Genomic DNA, 22290 nt, shown 5'->3' with positions numbered 1-22290 from the left:
GAAGTGATTGTTTTTTAGATTTTGAATAATGATTTTGATTTTTGATAGGCATATTTATACCAAGTTAAAATAGCATATTTTTGGGTTTTCTGACTTTCTTTGTCTCTGAATATTTTTCTAGGGTCAACGTCTTTTCGAAAAGCTGCTCCAACTGACTTCGCAAAATATTGAAATCAAGCTAGTGAGTGATGTGACAGCTGATTCAAAGGTATTAGAAGCCTTGAAATTAAAGGGTAAGGCCAAGGTTGCTATGCTACTCTACCACTGGGTATTCTGTTAAGATACCTTTAATTTCATTTAAAATTATACATACTTTCTTTATAATCAACAGATTTCGCTTAATATACTTTTTATTTCTCCTTTGAAAAATAGCCTGATTAAAGCCTTTAAATGAGAGAACTAATTAATCAATACCACTAGGATTTTGTAAATAGTGTCATTGCATATTAGCTTATGCAAAATAACCCACTGGCCATTAATTGATAATTAACCAGAAGAAAGAAACTTTCTCTCTGTGAAACACTTCCACGGTGTGATTAGAGAAAAGAGCCACTTCTCATCAGAACAAACATTGGAATTCTATTCTTCTCTTGTCCTTCAAATGGAAGTCCTCCTCATGCTGCATATCCTTTAAAATAATATAGCCCTATGTAGGTGTCTGCAAAACACAGCTGAATTCACAACTTGTAAGGTATTTCCATGGGAGAATGTCATTTATGCAGCCACTTCGCCGTTGGTCTCACAGTCCCATGAAGACCGGAGAATAACTATGCAATGACTTTCATTATTGTGCAGTATCTTCATGTAACTCCAGGGAGAGGAAATCCCAGGGCAAAATACCTAGCTGAAACTGAAATCAGTCAAAGGGAGAAATAAAGTTTAAAACCCATTTATGGCTTACAAACTGCTATTTGGGGGCCATCTCTCTTCTGCTCCAGCAGAAGCAAGACAAGCCCCCACCCAACCTCTCAAGTTCAGATAAGCCCTAGGTCACCTAGGTGATTATCCATTGATATGGAGATGAACTATGCTTCTCCACCCCTGAGGAACACCTGTTGATATGGAGATGCACTAAAGCCAGGCAAGAGATTCTAGAAATACTGCAATTTTACCCACACTCCACTAACTCAATTCTTACTTCCAAATAGCTTTTATTGATTTATAAACATTTTCGCCCTGAATTTACTCTCCGAACTGTAAACCGCCAGGAGGAACTGGCAGGTGTGAGCCAGTGAACATGTTGGAGCTGCCAAGCATCCCCAGGAGAGGAGGAAGCACTGTCCCCGCAGAGTCTCCTTGTTCAACCTGTTGACCTTGTGTCTCATGGTGTACTGTTCAGACACACAGGGTGTTTTTGCTTGTCATGTTACATGTTATTAAGTGAAAATACTTTCTAAAATATGGAGCAGATCAGGAAGCAAATAAGTGAACGCAAGTGGCCTTTCCCTCTGCCCAAGTAAAACTAGAAGTGATATATGGAGATACACCGCTGAGAAAGTCACAGGGAAACGGAGCCAGAGTCGATGGGTTACGACAACTGAAAATCTGTCCTACTGTGTCTAGACTTCCAGTTCTGGAAGCCAATGGATTTCTTTGTCACCTAAGCCAGTTTGAGCTGGGTTTCTTTGAGGTTGCAAATAAAATCATTTGATAAAAAAAAAACAAAAAAACTAGAAGTGATAAAGCCTGTGGAAAGACATAAACATATAGAAGACCTGCCCCACTAGAAGAGGTTACACAAATCAGTTTTCTACATGACCAGTCCTGCCTGGTCAGCTTGGCCAGGCACATGGACCTGTCCCAAGCCATATGGTTTTTTTCTGTGCATAAGAAAATCAAGAAAACTTAGGAAATATTGCTAGGTCTGGAAAGCATCACTATGCTACTTGAGCGCATCATAATATTTTTGAAAACTAGAAAATTCCTAGTTCAGGGGATTAACAGACACAATCCACATGGACTGGAAATGGATTATTAGTTTTCCTGTTTAAAAAATGTGAAACTGGGTTCCTGCTGTCTGAAAATTCATTTTCTGAGACACATTTTCAGGAATGGATGACTTTGGGCTAACATGGATGCCTGCATTTGTAATTTCTCAGAGTCTACCTGCGTGTTCTTTGCATTTGATTATCCAAGAAGCTAAAAAGCAGATGAGTTTGGAATGGAGGGAGGCACCTGAGAGTTCTGTGACTCTTTTTATAGCCACAGAATGGCTCCCTGCCACAGTCCAGGCTAAATCTTGCAAACTCAACCAGAAGTTAAAACTAGACAGTAGTAGGGGGCTTAATGGTCTTGGGCACTGCTACCCTAAGAGGGACTGGCTATTATTGGATTTATGGATCAAGTCCTTGTTTACATTGCTATTACGAAATATAAATTAAAGTTTCGTTGTAGCCATTGCTACTCACAAAAAAGGAAATGTTTGAATTTCACAAGCATGTGTATATATGTATAGCTCAGGTCTGTTCATATATAATAGGAGGTCTTATCATAATAAGAAAATAAATGACTTTCCTTTATAACAGGAGAACAATGAATAGGACCCTAATTTCTCATAGGTATTTTCTATGCAAGTGCAATAGGCCTTGCTGGCTTGTATTAATGTACACAGTACAACATATATACATCTTTAAAATACAGTTAATATATTTCTCTACTCTCATCCTTTGGCAGAGAATACTAAATAATAGAAGTGCATTTTACAAATGTGTTTTGTGAAACATTTTTAAACCTGTGTTTGAATACTTTGCTTTAGGGTAATCTCTTTGTTTTTTTAGAGGGGGGAGTTCTTGGTCTTTAGGCAAAGTTCCAGGAAGGTTTGTCCAGAAACAGTCCCCAAAGGACAGATAAGCATGAGACTAGCCATGAGCAAGTTCAGCTGTGAGGACATTACTGAATGTAGAAGTTAATCTGATATATTGTGAAAAAGATTAAGAGTGGGCCTTCTGCAGGAAATCTTCACATTGTTGGTCAGAGAATATACTCTTAATGATTTCAAACACCTGAAATTTGCAGAAATTTACTGTTTAAATGTTTATGCACCAAACTAAACTTGCCTGATAAATCCTGAGGCCTTTTCATGCCCTCATAGCTTTTGGCTTTTCTTTTTACATTTCACCAGTTCTTATAGATGTCTTGACCAGAGAGAGCTTCTAGAAGCTACTGTATCATAGCTGGAAGTGGGCCAGATGTGAAATGGCATCTCATTGCCTAATGCACAAGAGGCCTCAAAGCAAGCTAAATAAGATATAGGATTGTCACTGAGTCCCCTACATATTCCTCCATATCTGTCTTCAAGTGGGGTGTGCCATCTGTTGCCAACATTTAGCTGGAGGAGTTGTGACATTTCTCTCAAGCCTATGCTCCTTGCTCACGTCTCCAGAACATGCCTTTTATGTTGTACCTCTCACCAGTCCTGCCAGTGGTAATATCACAGCAATACTAGTGAAATTTTATACTGTGGAATTTTTATTTCTGATTGTGTTTTTCAGTCATAAGCAAAGTATTATTTCCCAATAATACTACTGTATTTTTTAAAGCTTTATTTTTTAGAACAGTTTAAAGTTGACAACAAAATCAACAGGTAGGTACAGAGCGTGTCCATATATCCCCTCCCCCAGACATGCAAAGCCTTCCCTGTTATCAACATCACTCACTCGAAAGGTATATTTTTTACCAAGGATGAACCTATATTGACACATCGTAATCACCCAAAGTCCATGGTTTGTCTTAGGATTCATTTTTGGTTTTATACATTCTGTGAATTTGGAACATATATAATAACATATGCCTGTCATTATAATATCTAGAGTATTTTCATGACCCTAAAAATCCTCTGTTCTCTGCCTAGTCATTCCCCCTACAGATCATGTTTTTAATCCTTGTATTTTATCACTTCTGTTAAAATGAAATTTATAATTAAGAATTATTTTGTGTTTGCCATTTAAAACCATAGCAATTCAGTGTACATTCTCGAATATGACTAAAATATTTGCCCTAGCAGTCTACCAAAAATTAAGAATAAAACAATGTAAAGTCAGAAAATATAAATTTCCTTTTGGTAAAAACCAAGCTTTTACTTGTTCATTGTCAGATAATAACTTTTTAATATAATGAGTAGTGAAATAAAACTCAAAGGATTAGAATCAATGACCTATAAATAAAGTCCACACTTGTTAAAAAAAAAAAAAGCCCTTGAAACCATTCAAAATCTGAATCTCCCTTCTCAATCTCGTTCTTAGTATTTCCTGTTTTGACTTCCCAAATATCTGAAAGGTAATTGTGATTTCCAAAATACAGCCGCTATTCCAGGCTGTTTCCTTGGGACTGAAACACCCTCATCCCCCTTGTCAATATGCAGGCCTTCAAGCCTCATTATAAGTCTTACCCATAATATGTCCCTTTAGACATTTCCTCTTGTCCCCAGTTGGTCTTACTACCTTCTTTTCTCTCATTACTCATTCATTATCTGGCAACCATTCCTTGAGTACCTGACTTGTGCCAGTAAGCTGGACTTTAAAGACAGACAATTGAACATGAGTGCCCCCCACCCTGACTGGCCCTGCCAACTTCAAAGAGCTCACAATTTTCTAGAGAATGCTGATAAAAGGTAAACTAAGTAAGGAGTTCTTAAAACACTGACCCAGAGTCCGGTTTTCCTGAGTCACTTTTTGCATCTAAGTCATAGAGGCCCATGTTTTACACTTGACATCATCTCTGCCCCGTCAGGGTGTTGCTGGAACCCTGTAGCTCTGTAAGAACTCTGGAACTCCAAGAACAGATTCTCCCCTATTGTCCATTTTTTCTAAGACCACTTCCACTCTGCTTGTTTTTGAAGCATACCAGAAAATGTCAAAGAAAGATTCTGACAGTAGCCAGGCCTCACAGTCCTTCCTCAAAGGGTTCTTAAATGGTTTGTTGACTGAATATTTAGGAGCTGTATCAGGCCACCAAGACCATGAAATAACAACTCTGTCACAGCTGCCACCCTGTCCATAGCAGTCCTAAGAGGCATCGCAATGTCAGAGGTACTCAGATGTGACAACGGCATGTTTTAGAATCAGGGACATACGTTATTGAGGGCTATTTTAACATTCAGCAGTAAATTAGGAAAGCCAACTTAGAAACCTTAACTTTAATAATTAAGTTAAATTAGAGTTGCTCATCCTTAATAGTGCACTGAGGGAGGGAGATTCTAAAGAAGATCTGCTGTAATAGGGCTTCAGTGACCCTCAGCAAGTAGAAGTTTAGAGAATTGTGGCTGTGCTGGTTCTTAAGAAACAGAGACATCTTAACAGAACTCTTGATAGCTAATGCATTCAGTGATAGCAAGCATTCCTATTAAAACAAAGGAAAAACACTGCCAGCTTACCTGAAGTAGCAAAGAGGTTACACAAATCAGTTTTCTACATGAAAGTTCTATAGGAAAACAATATAATGAAATCAGAAATTGTAAATACATTGACAAAGAGACAATCTCCAAGGGTAGGCAAAGAAGGTATCAGAAATCCTGTTCCTAGATCTATGGCATGAAGAAATTGGAGCCCATGTAAAAAGAGAAGAGGTAGTCATGGAAGCATGGTTTTAAAAAGGAGAGTAACCTAAAACACTCTATGTTAAAAGTAACAGAACACAAAAATACAGGCAAATGATTGTACAGATGTCATTGCTAAGAGGGATTGACTGCACGAATAATGTCACTCAATGCTGTTGGGACGTGGCTCATTTCTGGTGATCAGCCCAGCCACACAGAGACCCATCCTAGGGCTTGAGGGACCTCCCTACTGAACCTCCACCATGTGTCTCTCTCTTCTAGTGGGGCAGGTCACGTAGGCTCAGGAATGTTGGCCCAGCCTATCTCATCTGGCGCATCAAGCTTCCAGTTTGTTAGAATAAACGTGTCGTTTCCTCCCAGTCCCTTCTTTCCTGCATGCAAACCTATGGTCCTTAAACATGCCCCCAGATGACACTGCCTGCAGACGCTTGTGACATCTTTAAGGAGCTGATGCCTGAACTATTTTATGGGGTTGTGTTTTGGTTAGCCAGAGTATTAATGTCAAGGATTGTCCTTCCTCTTTGGTCTCTTTAGATTGATAGATAAGTAAGACAGATAGACAGATATAGATAGATGATAGGTAGATAGGTAGATGCCTGGATGGATGGATAGATAATATGTAGGTAGATAGATGATAGGCAGGTAAATACATAGAGAGATGATAGATAAATCAATCTTCTCTATATGATATTTAAAAATTAAAGATCTAGGTTTCTCAGTTTTTTTATCCACATTATTTCATTTCTATGATTCTTTGTTTGGGAAGGCAAAACATAGCATGTGCTCTGAGTGCACTCGCAGCCCTCCCCATCCCCTCACCTGCTCCCTTTGTGAATAAAATCATACATGTGCCAGGTGACTGGCTCAGATTTGATTTGTGGTTTGAGTAAACTAATCCCAACCATGTGCCATAGCCTTACCCACGTGGGTGAATAAACAATAGCAAGGGGACCCTGATGTGCCCTGGATGGAAACCTTCAGCTCATTTCAGCTTGCCCTCTACAAAGCATTGAACAAACAGCAGATATTTCATTACGTTTTACCGGTCACTAAATCTTACTCATTTAATTCAGAATTTTAATATTTGAAATAAGACTAAAGCCCTTTTACTCTCCTTAAGAACAACTCTATCTTTTTAATAAAACATCAATTATTTTTTATTTCTCCACAATTCTTTAATAACCTCTTTGAGAACAAGAAATACACATTAGCAGTTACATATATTAAATATATAATTTATACTTTTCAAAACTATTTAGATGTTAGGATTGGCAAGATTTTTATTGTAACTTCTCTCATAAAACTCTATAATATTGCTCGTAAAATAAAATATGGCTCTAATCAAGAGAAAATACTTTCAGATTTATGAGTCTGAAATGTAGAGGTTGTATCACATCAGAAGGGTAGCAAATAGCTTTGATATTAAACATATTATTATTCCATAAATGCTTGATTTTTTTTCTGTTGTTATCATTAATCTACAATTACATGAAGAACATTATGTTTACTAGGCTCTCCCCTTCACCAAGTCCCCCCCACAAACCCCATTACAGTCACTGTCCATAAGCATAGTAAGATGTTGTAAAATCACTACTTGTCTTCTCTGTGTTGCACAGCCCCCCCCTTTCCCCCACCCCCCACATTATTCATGCTAATCATAATACCCCTTTTCTTCTTCCCGGCCCTTATCCCTCCCTTCTCTCCCATTCTCCCCAGTCCCTTTCCCGTTGGTAACTGTTAGTCCTTTCTTGGGTTCTGTGATTCTGCTGCTGTTTTGTTCCTTCACTTTTTCTTTGTTCTTATACTCCACATATGAGTGAAATCATTTGATATTTGTCTTTCTCCGCTTGGCTTATTTCACTGAGCATAATACCCTCTAGCTCCATCCATGTTGTTACAAATGGTACGATTTGTTTTCTTCTTATGGCTGAATAATATTCCATTGTGTATATGTACCATTTCTTCTTTATCCATTCATCTACTGATGGACACTTAGGTTGCTTCCATTTCTTGGCTATTGTAAATAGTGCTGTGATAAACATAGGGGTGCATCTGTCTTTTTCAAACTGGAGTGCTGCATTCTTAGGGTAAATTCCTAGAAGTGGAATTCCTGGGTCAAATGGTAAGTCTATTTTGAGCATTTTGAGGAACCTCCATACTGCTTTCCACAATGGTTGAACTAATTTACATTCCCACCAGCAGTGAAGGAGGGCTCCCCTTTCTCCACAACCTCACCAACATTTGTTGTTGTTTGTCTTTTGGATGGTAGCCAGCCTTGCTGGTGTGAGGTGGTATCTCATTGTGGTTTTAATTTGCATTTCTCTGATGACTAGCGATGTGGAGCATCTTTTCATGTGTCTGTTGGCCATCTTAATTTCTTTGGAGAAGTGTCTGTTCAGCTTCTCTGCCCATTTTTTAATTGGATTATTTGCTTTTTGTTTGTTGAGGTGTGTGGACTCTTTATATTTTGGATGTGAAGCCTTTATCGGATCTGTCATTTACGAATATATTCTCCCATACTGTAGGGTACCTTTTTGTTCTATTGATGGTGTCCTTTGCTGTACAGAAGCTTTTCAGCTTGATGTAATCCCAGTTGTTCATTTTTGCTTTTGTTTTCCTTGCCTTGGGAGATATGTTCACGAAGAAGTTGCTAATGCTTATGTACAAGAGATTTTTGCCTATGTTTTTTTCTAAGAGTTTTGTGGTTTCATGACTTACATTCAGGTCTTTGATCCATTTTGTGTTTATTTCTGTGTATGGGGTTAGACAGTGATCCAGTTTCATTCTCTTACATGTAGCTGTCCAGTTTTGCCAGCACCATCTGTTGAAGAGACTGTCATTTCCCCATGGTATGTCCATGGCTCCTTTATCGAATATTAATTGACCATATATGTTTGGGTTAATGTCTGGAGTATCTAATCTGTTCCACTGGTCTGTGGCTCTGTTCTTGTGCCAGTACGAAATTGTCTTGATTACTGTGGCTTTGTAGTAGAGCTTGAAGTTGGGGAGTGAGGTCCCCCCCCACTTTATTCTTCCTTCTCAGGATTGCTTTGGCTATTCGGGTTCTTTGTTGGTTCCATATGAATTTTTTAACTATTTGTTCCAGTTCGTTGAAGAATGCTGTTGGTAATTTGATAGGGATTGCATCAAATCTGTATATTGCTTTGGACAGGATGGCCATTTTGACAATATTAATTCTTCCTAGCCATGAGCATTGGATGAGTTTCCATTTGTTAGTGTCCTCTTTAATTTCTCTTAAGAGTGTCTTGTAGTTTTCAGGGTATAGGTCTTTCACTTCTTTGGTTAGGTTTATTCCTAGGTATTTTATTCTTTTTGATGCAATTGGGAATGGAACTGTTTTCCTGATTTCTCTTTCTATTGGTTCATTGTTAGTGTATGGGAAAGCCACAGATTTTTGTGTGTTAATTTTGTATCCTGCAACTTTGCTGTATTCTGATATCAGTTTTAGTAGTTTTGGAGTGGAGTCTTTAGGGTTTTTTATGTACAATATCATGTCTGCAAATAGTGACAGTTTAACTTCTTTTCCTATCTGGACTCTTTGTATTTCTTTGTTTTGTGTAATTGCCATGGCTAGTACCTCCAGTACTATGTTAAATAACAGTGGGGAGAATGGGCAGCCCTGTACTGTTCCCGGTCTTAGAGGAAAAGCTTTCAGCTTCTCACTGTTCAGTATGATGTTAGCTGTTGGTTTATCACATATGGCCTTTATTATGATGTTGAGGTACTTGCCTTCTATTCCCATTTTGCTGAGAATTTTTATCACGAATGGATGCTGAATTTTGTTGAATGCTTTTTCAGCATCTATGGAGATGATCATGTGGTTTTTGTCCTTCTTTTTGTTGATGTGGTGGATGATGTTGATGGATTTTCTGATGTTGTACCATCCTTGCATCCTTGGGATGAAGCCCACTTGGTCATGGTGTATGATCCTTTTTGATGTATTTTTGAATTCGGTTTGCTAATATTTTGTTGAGTATTTTTGCATCTACATTCATCAGGGATATTGGTCTGTAGTTTTCTTTTGGTGGGGTCTTTGCCTGGTTTTGGTATTAGGGTGATGTTGACTTTGTAGAATGATTTTGGGAGTATTCCCTCCTCTTCTGTTTTTTGGAAAACTTTAAGGAGAATGGGTATTATGTCTTCTCTGTATGTCTGATAAAATTCCAAGGTAAATCCATCTGGCCTGGGGGTTTTGTTCTTGGGTAGTTTTTTGATTACCGCTTCAATTTTTTTGCTCGTAATTGGTTTGTTTAACTTTTGTGTTTCTTCCTTGGTCAGTCTTGGAAGGTTGTATTTTTCTAGGAAGTTGTCCATTTCTTCTAGGTTTTCCAGCTTGTTAGCATATAGGTTTTCATAGTAGTCTTTAATAATTCTTTGTATTTCTGTGGAGCTATCATGATTTTTCGATTCTGGTTTCTGATTCTGTTGATGTGTGTTGATTCTCTTTTTCTCTTAAAAAGTCTGGCTAGAGGCTTATCTATTGTGTTAATTTTCTCAAAGAACCAGCTCTTGGTTTCATTGATTTTTTTCTATTATTTTATTCTTCTCAATTTTGTTTATTTCTTCTCTGGTCTTTATTATGTCCCTCCTTCTGCTGACTTTAGGCTTCATTTATTCTTCTTTTTCTTGTTTCAATAATTGTAATGTTAGACTATTCATTTGGGATTGTTCTTCCTTCTTTAAGTATGCCTGGATTGCTTTACTTTCCTCTTAAGATTGTTTTCGCTGCATCCCACAGAAGTTGGGGCTTTGTGTTATTGTTGTCATTTGTTTCCATATATTCCTTGATCTCTATTTTAATTTGTTCATTAATCCATTGATTATTTAGGAGCATGTTGTTAAGCCTCCATGTGTTTGTGAGCCTTTTTGTTTTCTTTGTACAATTTATTTCTAGTTTTATACCTTTGTGGTCTGAAAAGTTGGGTGGTAGAATTTCAATCTTTTTGAATTTACTGAGCCTCTTTTTGTGGCCTAGTATGTGGTCTATTCTGGAGAGTGGTTCATGTGCACTTGAGAAGAATGTGTGTCCTGTTACTTTTGGATGTAGAGTTCTATAGGTGTCTATTAGGTCCATCTGTTCTAGTGTGTTGTTCAGTGCCTCTGTGTCCTTACTTATTTTCTGTCCAGTGTATCTATACTTTGGGGTGAGTGATATGTTGAAGTCTCCAAAAATGAATGCATTGCATTCTATTTCCTTCTTTAGTTCTGTTAGTATTTGTTTCACATATGCTGGTGCTCCTGTGTTGGGTGCATATATACTTATAATGGTTATATCATCTTGTTGGACGAGCCCTTTATCATTACATAATATCCTTCTTTATCTCTTGTTACTTTCTTTGTTTTGAAGTCTAATTTGTCTGATACTAGTACTGCAACACCTGCTTTTTTTCTCCCTGTTGTTTGCATGAAATCTTTTTCCATCCCTTGACTTTTAGTCCATGAATGTCTTTGGGTTTGAGGTGAGTTTCTTGTAAGCAGCATATAGATGGGTCTTGCTTTTTTATCCATTCTATTACTCTGTGTCTTTTGCTTGGTACATTCAGTCCATTTACATTTAGGGTGACTATTGAAAGAAAAGTACTTATTGCCATTGCAGGCTTTAGATTTGTGGTTACCAAAGATTCAAGGTTAGCTTCCTTAGTATCTTACCGTCTAAGTTCATTTGCTTATTGAGCTGTTATAAATACTGTCTGGTGAGTCTTTATTTCTCTCCCTTCTTATTCCTCCTCCTCAATTCTTTATATGTTGGTTGTTTTATTCTATGCTCTTTTCTGTTTCCTTTAACTGCTTTTGTGCGTAGTTGATTTTATTTTTTGCCTTTAGTTAGTATTTGGTTGGTCTGCTTTATTTGCTATGATTTCATTTTCTCTGGTGACATCTGTTTAGTCTTAGGAGTGCTCCCGTCTAGACCAGTCCTTCTAAAATAACTTGTAGGGGTGGTTTGTGGGAGGCAAATTCCCTCAACTTTTGCTTGTCTGAGAATTGTTTAATCCCTCCTTCATATTTAAGTGATAATCGTGCTGGATACAGTATCCTTGGTTCAAGGCCCTTCTGTTTCATTGCATTAAATATATCATGCCATTCTTTTCTGGCCTGTAAGGTTTCTGTCAAGAAGTCTGGTGATAGCCTGATGGATTTTCCTTTGTAGGTGACCTTTTTCCTCTCTCTAGCTGCCTTTAAAACTCTGTCCTTGTCCTTGATCTTTGCCATTTTAATTATTATGTGTCTTGGTGCTGTCCTCCTTGGGTCCCTTCTGTTGGGAGTTCTGTGTACTTCCATGGTCTGATCGATTATTTCCTCCCCCAGTTTGAGGAAGTTTTTAGCAATTATTTCTTCAAATATGCTTTCTATCCCTTTTTCTCTCTCTTCTTCTTCTGGTACCCCTGTAATGCGGATATTGTTCCTTTTGGATTGGTCACGCAGTTCTCTTAATATTGTTTCATTCCTGGAGATCCTTTTATCTCTCTCTGCGTCAGTTTCTATGTGTTCCTATTCTCTGGTTTCTATTCCATCAATGGCCTCTTGCATCTTATCCATTCTTCTTATAAATCCTTCCAGAGATTGTTTCATTTCTGTCATCTCCCTCTGGACATCATCCCTTAACTCTTGTATATTTCTCTACAGCTCTGTCAGCATGGTTATGACCTTTATTTTGAATTCTTTTTCAGGAAAACTGGTTAGGTCTATCTTCTTCTCAGGGGTTGACTCTCTGATTTTGGTCTGTATCAAATTCTTCTGCCATTTCATGGCAATAGACATAGTTTGCAGAGCTGGCGCATGTGACAGCTGGGAGAATATCCCTTCTTGCTGGTTTGTGGTCTTCCTCTCCTGGGAGAACAGCAACCTCTAGCGGCTTATGCTCGGCAGCTGCATGCACATGGGGCTTCTGATTCTTGCCTGGCCACTATGGAGTTTAGCTCCGCAATTGCTGCTGCTCTGATATGGCGGAGCCACGTTGGAGGGGAATCAGTCGGGAGGCTGTTTATCTCCGTGAGGGGCCTCTGAGCTGCACTGCTGCCCAGGGGTTTAGGGTGCCCAGAGTTCCCCAGGATTCCCAGCTGCTGAGCCAAGTGTCCTGCTTCTGTTCAGCTGTGATGTCCCTGTCCTTTTAAGACTTTCAAAAAGCACTCGCTTTTCTTTGTCCCAGGGGCACCAGCTGCGGGGATCTTCTCACAGGTCTTACTGTCCTGTTTCCCTAGTTTTCAGCACCCCATGCATGCACTGTGTGTCTGTGCTCCAGTGCAGATGGCTAGGGCTGGGTGTTTAGCAGTCCTGGGCTCCCTTTCCCTCTCTGCTCTGACTCCTCTCTTCCCACCAGGTCCTGAGGTGGGGGGCGCTCAGGTCCCACCTGGCTGTGGGTCAAATCTTACCCCCTTCACAAGGCACTGGGTTCTCACAGGTGTGGATGTAGTCTGGCTGTTGTCCTGTGTCTTCTGGTCTCTGTTTTAGGAAGAGTTGTATTTGTTGTATTTTCAATAATATATATGGTTTTGGAAGGAGATTTCCACTGCTCTACTCACGCCTCCATCTTGGCTCCAGATCCATTAATGCTTGATTTTAATTTCCAACTACCTGCTCAAAATTTTACAAAAAAGATTAACACAGTGTAGTTTAATAGTGTAATAGAGGCACACCTGGGTGATGCTAATTATTTTTCTCATTTCCAAATGCTAGCTATGGAGATGTCACCTGAACTCATAGTGATACAATGCATTTTAAATACTGGGCAAGCAGTGCCTATTTCTTATTACCCATCAATGTGTTCATAGAATACTTCATAGTGCAAGCTGGCCTATGGAGAAAAAAATATGCAAAGATTTCTATTTTCAGTAAAAACTATTTCTTGTTTCTCCAGCTTTATTGAGGTATAACTGTCAAATAAAATTGTATATCTTTAAAGTGTACAACATGATGATTAGATATACATCAACTTTGTGAAATGATTACCACAATCAGGTTAATTAACATATTCATCACCTCATTAGTTACCATTTTTTAAATATGGTGAGAACGTTTAAGATCAACTTTCTTAGCACATTTCAAGTATAGCAATAGTATTGTTAACTAGAGTCACCATGCTGTATATTAGATCCCCAGAACTTGTTGATCTTATAACTGAAGGCTTGTACTCTTTATCCAGCATCTCCCCATCTCTTCCACCCCCAGCCTCTGACAACCACTATTCTATTTTCTGTTTCTAAGAGTTTAACTTTTTAAATTTCTTAGATTGCACATGTATATGAGGTAACACAGTACTTATCTTTTCTTTGTCTGGCTTATTATAATATGTGTCCATCATATATATAATGTCAAAGAAGACACTTAGAATAATGTCTTCTAGGTTCATCCATGTTGTTGCAAATGGCAGGACTTCCTTCTTTCTCATTGCTGAATAATATTCCATCATGTGCGAGTGTGCAAATATTTGTACCACAATGGACTCTTAGGTTGTTTCCACATCTTCACTATTGTGAATAATGGGAGTCAGGCAACTCTTCTAGATATGGATTTTGTTTCTTTTGGATATGTACCCTGAACTGGGATTTCCAGACTTTTTTCCTTAGTGGCTACACCACACAAGTGTTCCCTTTTCTCCACATCCTCACCAACATTTGTTATATCTTGTCTTTTTGATAATAGCCATTCTGACTGGTGTGAGGTGATATCTCATTGTGGTTTTGCTTTACATTCCAGTGATGATCAGTGAAATGGAGCATCTTTGCATGTGCCTGTTGGCCATCTGTCTGTCTTTGGAAAAATGTCTATTCAGGTCCTTTGCCCATTTTCTAATTGGATTATTTATTTGCAATTGAGTTGGATAAGTTACTTATATTTTTTTAGATATTAACCCCTTATCAGATATATGGTTTGCAAATATCTGCTCCTATTCTGTAGGCTGCCTTTTCATTTCATTGGTTTCCTTTTCTGTGCAGAAGTTTTTTAGTTTGATGTTATCCCACTTGTTTATTTTTGCTTTTGTTGCCTAGCCTTTTGATGTATCCAGAAAAATCATTGCCAGACTAATGTCAAGGTGACTTTTTCCCTATATTTTCTTCCTGACATTTTACAGTTGCAGGTCTCACATTTAAGTCTTTAATCAATTTCAGATTAGCTTTTGTGGGTGGTGTAAGGGGTCTAGTTTCATTCTTTTGATGATACTGTATTTTTTAATTATCATATTCTGATTTTCTTTTAGTTACATTATTTTAAAAAGGAGGAGGGGATGCTGAATTCTTTCTGTCAAATTCTAAATGTGATCTTTGCCATTGCTTATTAGAATTCAAGAAAGAGATATTCATTATTGATAATCCATATTTTTATTCTCATGTTCATGGATTAGTCTACACTAAATCTTAAGGAATATATATTCCTTAATCTGAGACTAGGGGCACATATAAATTTTAAAATTAATACAAGCTGCCCAATTTTCAACTTGATAATTTTACAAGGTACTTTTTGAAGTGCTTGTTCCAAATAAGTGTAGCATAATTTGACATTTTTTATACTTGTTGAAGCTCTTTTACTTAGGTCTTACCTATTTATAATTTTTCCAAACGCTAACTTCAAATCAGTGTGGTTAAATGTGTTAATTTAAGGTGACATTAGCAAGTATATTTAGTGATTTCCCAAGAGTAAACTTTATATTATCCTGGCTTTCAATTCCACCATTTGAGAGATTGCCATTACTAAGGAAACTGAACATTTCATAAGATCTTCGGTGTCCACGAAGGACTGTCCTCATGACTGTCTGAGGGGTCCTTGGGCAGGAGAGCAGGTTGGACTGCCCTTTATCAAGGTGCTCTGGTAGCAGCCCAGACAAAAGCTAGGTTGCCTTGCTGTCACCCAGACATGCTCTCCATTAGACTCTGCTTTCCTTTCTCACCTTCCCAGAGTGGATGCCATTTGGGCTCCTGCTGGAGAACATGAAGGCTGGTGCCTTTGTTCTACTGACATCAGTCAAACCCATTGCTAGGAATGCTGTCTTCTGCCAGTCTTTAGAGAATACCAGATATGTCGTAGCAAGGCAGGAGCTTCTTTGGACACATTATCCTTAAATGATAATTAGCACAGTAATCAGAATAACATTTAGGAGCACATACTCTGGGGTTGTATAGTCTTGAGCTAGAATCTGGATCTGTCATTTACCACATGATGCAGCCCTTGGGCAAGTTACTCACTTTTTCTGAACTTCAGTGTCTTTTTTCATTAAAATGCAGATAATAACTCCTTGAGGGCTATGAGAATTAGATTAGATAATGTATAAAAAGCATCTGGTGCTGGTGCATAACTCAAGATAAACTGTTAATAAATGATAACCACCACAGCTGCTCACTCTTACCCATGTGTTCTATTTTTGCATTGATATGTCAGCCCCTCTTAGTCGAGACTGAATTCATTTTGGCCCCTACAGAACACACCCAGCCCTGTGATTTTCTACTGAAAGGAAGGCTCCTGTTCTAAACATGTCACAGATCATCCTTGAGCATGAGCTGGTACATTGACCTTACGGCTGTGCAGTGAGTCAAGCTGGTTCAGTTTGTGATGGGGATTTTGCAGCTGGCGACTCCAGTGCCTCTTCATCTGTACTTTTAGGTACAGATTAGGCTGCAATTCACTGTAAACAGAGAGGTTCACTTGGTACAAATAATACAGTCACATCAGTCATACACTTACTCTGCAATACAGCATCTTGTGCTAGGAGTTTTATTTTTATCCCTAATACATGAGATGTTGGCAGGCCTGGCATTTTTTGAGGGAAATCGTATGCATATTCAGCCTTGTGACATTACAGAAGTAAGGAGAGTTTTATCTGTTCAATCTTATGATGACTCAAGGCATTTCTATTGCACAGATAGTAAAATTTGGAGAGGGCATCCTTCAAGAGGCAAAGAGGAACACAGGTATAAACGTAAGTAAAGGAGTAAGTTAAAGTGTTCTGAAAGCCTCATGTTTCCTGGGGACCCTAAGACCACCATTTTTAGCTACTAGTTTCCTGTTTGGTGATGTCAGGGTTCTTGTTCGCAGAATCGAAGAATGAGCTTCACAAACACTCAAGGTAGGAGAACAAGGCAGAGGCTTTTATTTAGAGATAAAGAAAGAGGACAGAGCTCCTGGCTCAGGCCAAGAGAGCACAAGAGAGTCCCAGGGTGGTGCATTGTCTAGGGGTTTTGTAGGTGATTGAGAGACAAAGGGCTAGGGATGTACACCTGCTAAGTGGTCCCCAAATGTTTGTCGTTGCAGAGACATTAAGTTTCTTATTAGTGTTCTTGGTTATTTACAAGAATTTTACTGCTCTGATTTCCTCCTAGGATAGCAGCTTCCTGGTCTGGGAGCGTATCACTCAAGACTGCCTGATTTGCTCCCAAGGTGGGCTGAGTTATAAGAAACTTACTTTTTAACTAATTGGGTTAGAAGATGCAATCTTATTTTCAAGATGGAATCCTTCCTGTTTTTACTAAGTTATTTTGGGCTTGCTTGCTACATTGCCCAGGTTGCAAATCATTTGTTTAGAGCTGGAAGAAGAAAAGCACCACCTGGGTAAAGTCACAAAAACAAGCTGGGCCCCCCAGCAGGCCAAAGCAAATCCCACAATGGATTATTTTGCTTTGTTTTTTCCAGAGGCCCTCTCCCTAGTCTAAGCCCATGGTCCCTGTCTCATTGGGATGCCTGTTGGGCTCTGTAGGCCTCACACACCTGTGCTCTGAAGGAAAAGGACGGTTTTCCTCTTGGATTGCTACTTGCTGCCTTTGAGCAGTTTGTGTCTTGGTGAAGTAGCCACATAGAGAATAGTCATTGCCTGCATTTGGGAGTGAGATCTTTTACTTCCGTGACTTTGTGTCTGTTTTAAAGTTCCTCACCCTGCTTTTTTTCTATCAATGCCATAAAAACTGGAGTGAGTTAAGCTGCAAAGCTCTGTGTCTATTTCGGTTGTTTCTAGCCTGCTGCTCAGCATGAACCATCACAGCTGTCTACTCTTTCAGTGCCCTCCCTCTTTGCACCATATTTTATCCTTTGTTTGCTCCATTGGGTTTCTTAACTACTCTCTTCCTATGTCTTCCTCATGAACTGGGGATGCTACCAAGTTTCTCCTCTCATCCACGGCTGGGTATTTCACAGACTGAGGTTCCCTCACGTCTCCTAATCAAATCTTCCCTCTTCATGAGCTCTTGTCTCTCATTAAACAAGCAGACAAACCTGAGGCTGTCAAATTGGGTCTTTCCCAACTAAAACTTCAGGCCAGTGGACTCACCACTACCCATGGCCACCTTCATCTGCTCCTGCAGCCTCAGAGGAGAGGGTGCGCCTCTCCCAGGGCAGCTTTCCACCTGTGGCATCTGGTCCCACCTTCTCAGGGATTTTGTTCAGTCCTTTCCCCCTTTCTTGCCTTTCAAGTTACCCTCTGCCTTATCAGCAGTGCTCTCCGCTCAAGTCAGCTGGGGGATAAGGACAAAGGAGAACTTAGCATCCTCCAGACCCCTCTGCCTGCTCATCATTTTTTGCTATTCTTCAGCTCTCCTTGGAAAAGGGTTTAAGGGAGTGCAGAGATTTGGTTTTGTAGAATTATTAAGGAAACTGATAAACTAGGGATCCTCTTAAAGAAAGGGTACACATGAAATAACTATAACAAATAAAACAATGAATAAATATGAAATAACTGCAAAATGACCATGTAACTATACAGAACTAGAGGCAACAGTAGTTGAGTAAGTGCTTTAAAAGCGGCTATAACAACTTGATAAAAGGGCAAGGCTAAAGGGGCTGCATCTGGTGGTGGGATTGGTGCCATTGGATGGCCCAGCCTTGGCGGACCTGAGATGGCTGAGGGTGGAGTCCTCTGCAGCCCACCCCTTCTTCTTCAGGCCTGCTTCCCCCAGGTTGCCCCAGAGGCTGCTCAGGGCTAGATTCACCAAGATCATGTACAAATATGTACATAGTAACACAGTTGTTAAATTTAGAGAGATTGGGTGAGTAACCCTTAGGGCATCCATGAGATGGAATACCACCACCCTGCAAAAATCACACAGAGGGGGAATAGCTACTGACACAGTAAAAGCATTCAGATTCTAGTGCTGAGGCAAGAGCAGCAGCCTACAGAACAGAAGCCACTGTGCTATTTCATTTTCACTCAAGGACCATTTAGTTTTTATATATATCAAGGATGTATGCTGAACTGTTAGCTAGGGTTTCCTTTGAGTGATGAGATGGCAGGTGATTTTGTTAAGGGTGTGGGGGGTGGTGTCTTCTGTCCAAGAATAGGAGATAGGCAAAATGCTCAGATTCTGGGACGGGGATCTGTCCCCCACCCTGCCGCTGGGGTGACTTCTGTGAGTTATTCAACCTCTCCAAACTTCAGTCTCCTGATTTCTGCAATAGGCTTATCATAATAGCTACTGCCAAAGTGGTTCTGAGCATTAATGAAATAATCCAGATAGAGTACCTGGCACACATTTTTCAACATTTTTCAAAGAACTCAGCACATTTTGTTAAGGGAGAAATGCTGTCAAGGGAGGAAAGGAAGGAGAGTGAAAGGAAGGTGGGGTGGGGAGGAAGCAGGTTCATTCTGTAGGTGCTGCCTTAGATACAAACCAGCAGCCAGGCCTGTGTGATGAGAGGCCAGCACCACAGCCCCACGGCCAGACTTCTCTGCTGGGCAAGTCTCCTCTCGTGGCATGAGGCTTGAGAAACTACTCCCCCATGGCCAGCACTGGTCTCCCAAGGAAATTCCCTCATTTATATTCTAAAGGGCTTGTCAACTGAAAATGCCAATAGTTATTAATATTGGATGAGACTGAGTTAAAATTATCAGCAGGGACTAAATTGTTCCTGTGGCTTTGAGGAGGACGTGTGCAGAGACAGGATTTAGCTCATCCTGACAGACTGGAGAAGGGGTCTGTGCTTCCTCAGGAAGCCGGACTACATGCTTTCCCCGAGGAACCCACACGCCACCACCATGCTGAGCAGGCAGCCCTTGGGTGGAGGCCGCTGCATTTGACAAAGAGGCTGGAGAATGTAATTATTCACATGGCAAAGATGACTAGAAGGCAAATGCCAACCTGTGAAAATAAAGAGTCATGCTGTTGTGTGCCTGTAAGTGAATTTCTTATAATTCCGCCTATGTAAAGTTTGTTCAGCTTTCAGTTTGGCAAAGGCATTATGGGAAGAGCTTCTGTAGCACCTTTACTCTGGTTTTATTTTTCCTTGAATGCAAATCATGTTTATCTTTCAAATTAGTCTTCTCTAAAAAAATTTTTTTTTTAATTTTCCTAATTCACCCAAGTCAATAGCAGAGTTATTCAAGTTTGAAAAACAGGAGTGTCTTGTATGCACTGGAAAAATAACAGCCTGAAAATTCACTTGGAACAATTTTTGAGGCTCCTGGCATAATAATCAGTAATGGCAAAATTTGTTCATAAGCTGAGTGGAGTTTTATGTGATTAAGACAGTAAGATGACTCAGTAACATTTTGGAAATAATATGGGGTTAATTAAGGTTCTGAGTTCCATTGGAATATCTGAGTTTGGTGTTCATCTTACTCTGATTTGGAAATTGATTTAGAACTTTATGTTCTGATTGTTGTCAGGCAGCTGCATCTAGAGAGGGTCTCTCCCTGCGCAGTAGGTAAAACCTCAACCTGTGGGGAGAATTCTTGACTCGAATCAAGAAAGAATTCTTGAGCAGGTCAGACTAGTGTAAGTTAAGAAGGTATTAGAGAGTAGCAGGGAATGGCAGCTTCTTTACAGGCAGCAGAGAGCAAGGCAGAAGAGAGGGAAGAAAGGGGAAAGGGAAGGTCATTGAACTTCTGTTTCGCATAGGGCAGATCCCTTGCCAACTCCTAAAGCCAGGGTCATCTGCCCTCCAGTGTTGGCTTGAATCTGCATAGTATAGGAACTAAGGTCCCACCACCCCAGGATTTGGGGTTGCTGCAGAGCACTGGATGGAGTGAAATTATGTTCTGAGAACTTCCGTAAGGCAAAGAAAGGAGATTTTGGGGCAGGCTACAAAAGAGCATGATTGTGCAGCTGCCGTCTTGTTCAGGTCACCCAGGTGATAGGAACTTACAAACCCTAATCAGAGATCTCAGTAGCCCTTTCCTGCTTGTCTGGAGTAGGGCAGAGAGAGTGAACACTTAATGCTTAAGTCTAGAAAATAGAATGAAATAATGAAGTCAACAAAGATACATATTACTGGAAAAGCCCAGAGACAAAACACAGTAAGTTGGGCAGTGAGAAGGCTTTATTTAAGGCAAAAGTACACACTTGAAGAAAGAAGAGTGTGGGCAACCTCAGGAGGCATGCTTAAGGGCTTAGGATTCTGTCTTTTTTTTTTTTTTTTTTTTTTTGAGAGGGCATCTCTCATATTTATTGATCAAATGGTCGTTAACAACAATAAAAATCAGTATAGGGGGGTCAACACTCAATGTACAATCATTAATCCATCTCAAGCCAAATCTCGTCAGTCTCCAATCTTCTGAAGCATAACGAACAAGTTCTTACATGGTGAACGAATTCTTACATAGTGAATAAATTCTTACATGGTGAACAGTACAAGGGCAGTCATCACAGAAACTTTCGGTATTGATCATGCAATATGACCTATAAACAATCAGGTCAAATATGAATATTTGTTTGATTTTTGTACTTGATTTATATGTTGATCCCACATTTCTCTTATTATTATTTTTTTTATTTTTAATAAAATGCTGAAGTGGTAGGTAGATGCAAGATAAAGGTAGAAAACATAGTTTAGTGCTGTAAGAAGGCAAATGTAGATGATCAGATGATCAGGTGTGTGCCTATGGACCAAGTATTAATCCAGGCTAGACAAGGGCAGCAAGACATCCACGGATGCAGAAGATTTCTCTCAAAGCAGGGGGGGTGAGGTTCTGAGCCTCACCTCTGTTGATCCCCAAATTCTCACCTGATGGCCCCCCTGCGACTGTGCCTGTCTTAGGTTGTTCCTCCCTTGAGGAATCTTACCCGTCTCTGGCTAACCAGTCATCTTCCGGGGCCATACAGGGAAATGTAAAGTTGGTAAGTGAGAGAGAAGCCATATTGTTTGCAAAGGTTAGCTTTTTACTTCTTTGCAGATTTATGCCCTGTGGCTTCTATACCCAGCACTTGTCTCGAGGTATCTTTACCACCTGGAGGAATTATGATACTCAGTAAATTCGATATGAGGCACGAATTCTATTTAAGGGTTGTAATTAGGAAGGAAGAAGAAAAGCTATAGATGTAGCATATGAAGGAAACATGGGAGGATTGATTATTTCTTTGACATATCTTCTTGTAGAGTACCTTAAGTATGTATAGGTTTTAAACTACTAACTAATTTGTACACACATATTAACATAATAGGAATACGGTGACATAAACAAAGCAAATCTATAATTACCATCCATCTCCAGTGAAGACAAGAAAACCATTTAGGCACCCTAGGCATTTGTGAAAATTTATCTATGATATGATGGATATTGTCCAACTGTACTTGAACCATCAGGCAAATTAAAGCAGCCCATTTCTGGGATCTGTTCACATCCCATATGTGCTTTTAACCATAGATAGTCTATAGTCATGAGATTTTGGAGTGCTACAACTTGCACCCCTCCCAACTCCTGGTTGAGTTCCAACAGTACAGATCTGGTCAAATTCGTTGTCTCACTGTATGCACATGCCAGCCTAGACATCTCCCTCCTCATTCTTATGGCAAGTCCAGGA

The 22290-nt window shown here is 39.6% G+C and overlaps 1 protein-coding gene across 8 annotated transcripts in view; it reads left to right on the top strand.

Moving 5' to 3' along the window:
• PLD5 (phospholipase D family member 5) overlaps nt 1-22290 on the top strand; it is a 457751-nt gene that overhangs the window by 268269 nt on the left and 167192 nt on the right. For all 8 annotated transcript variants that reach the window (XR_005062463.2, XM_073216684.1, XM_073216683.1 and 5 more), the window contains one exon: nt 122-233. Coding sequence is in view for 7 of the 8 variants with exons in the window: in XM_073216684.1 (XP_073072785.1) it covers nt 122-233 (112 nt within the window). In the remaining variant the exon portion in view is untranslated. The remainder of the gene's footprint in view (nt 1-121; nt 234-22290) is intronic.

This window comes from Manis javanica, chromosome 11 (genome assembly GCF_040802235.1).
Source record: "Manis javanica isolate MJ-LG chromosome 11, MJ_LKY, whole genome shotgun sequence".
In the NCBI taxonomy this organism is placed as follows: domain Eukaryota; kingdom Metazoa; phylum Chordata; class Mammalia; order Pholidota; family Manidae; genus Manis; species Manis javanica.
The sequence above is the reverse complement of the archived record's forward strand: the minus strand, read 5'-3'. Positions and strand labels throughout refer to the sequence as shown.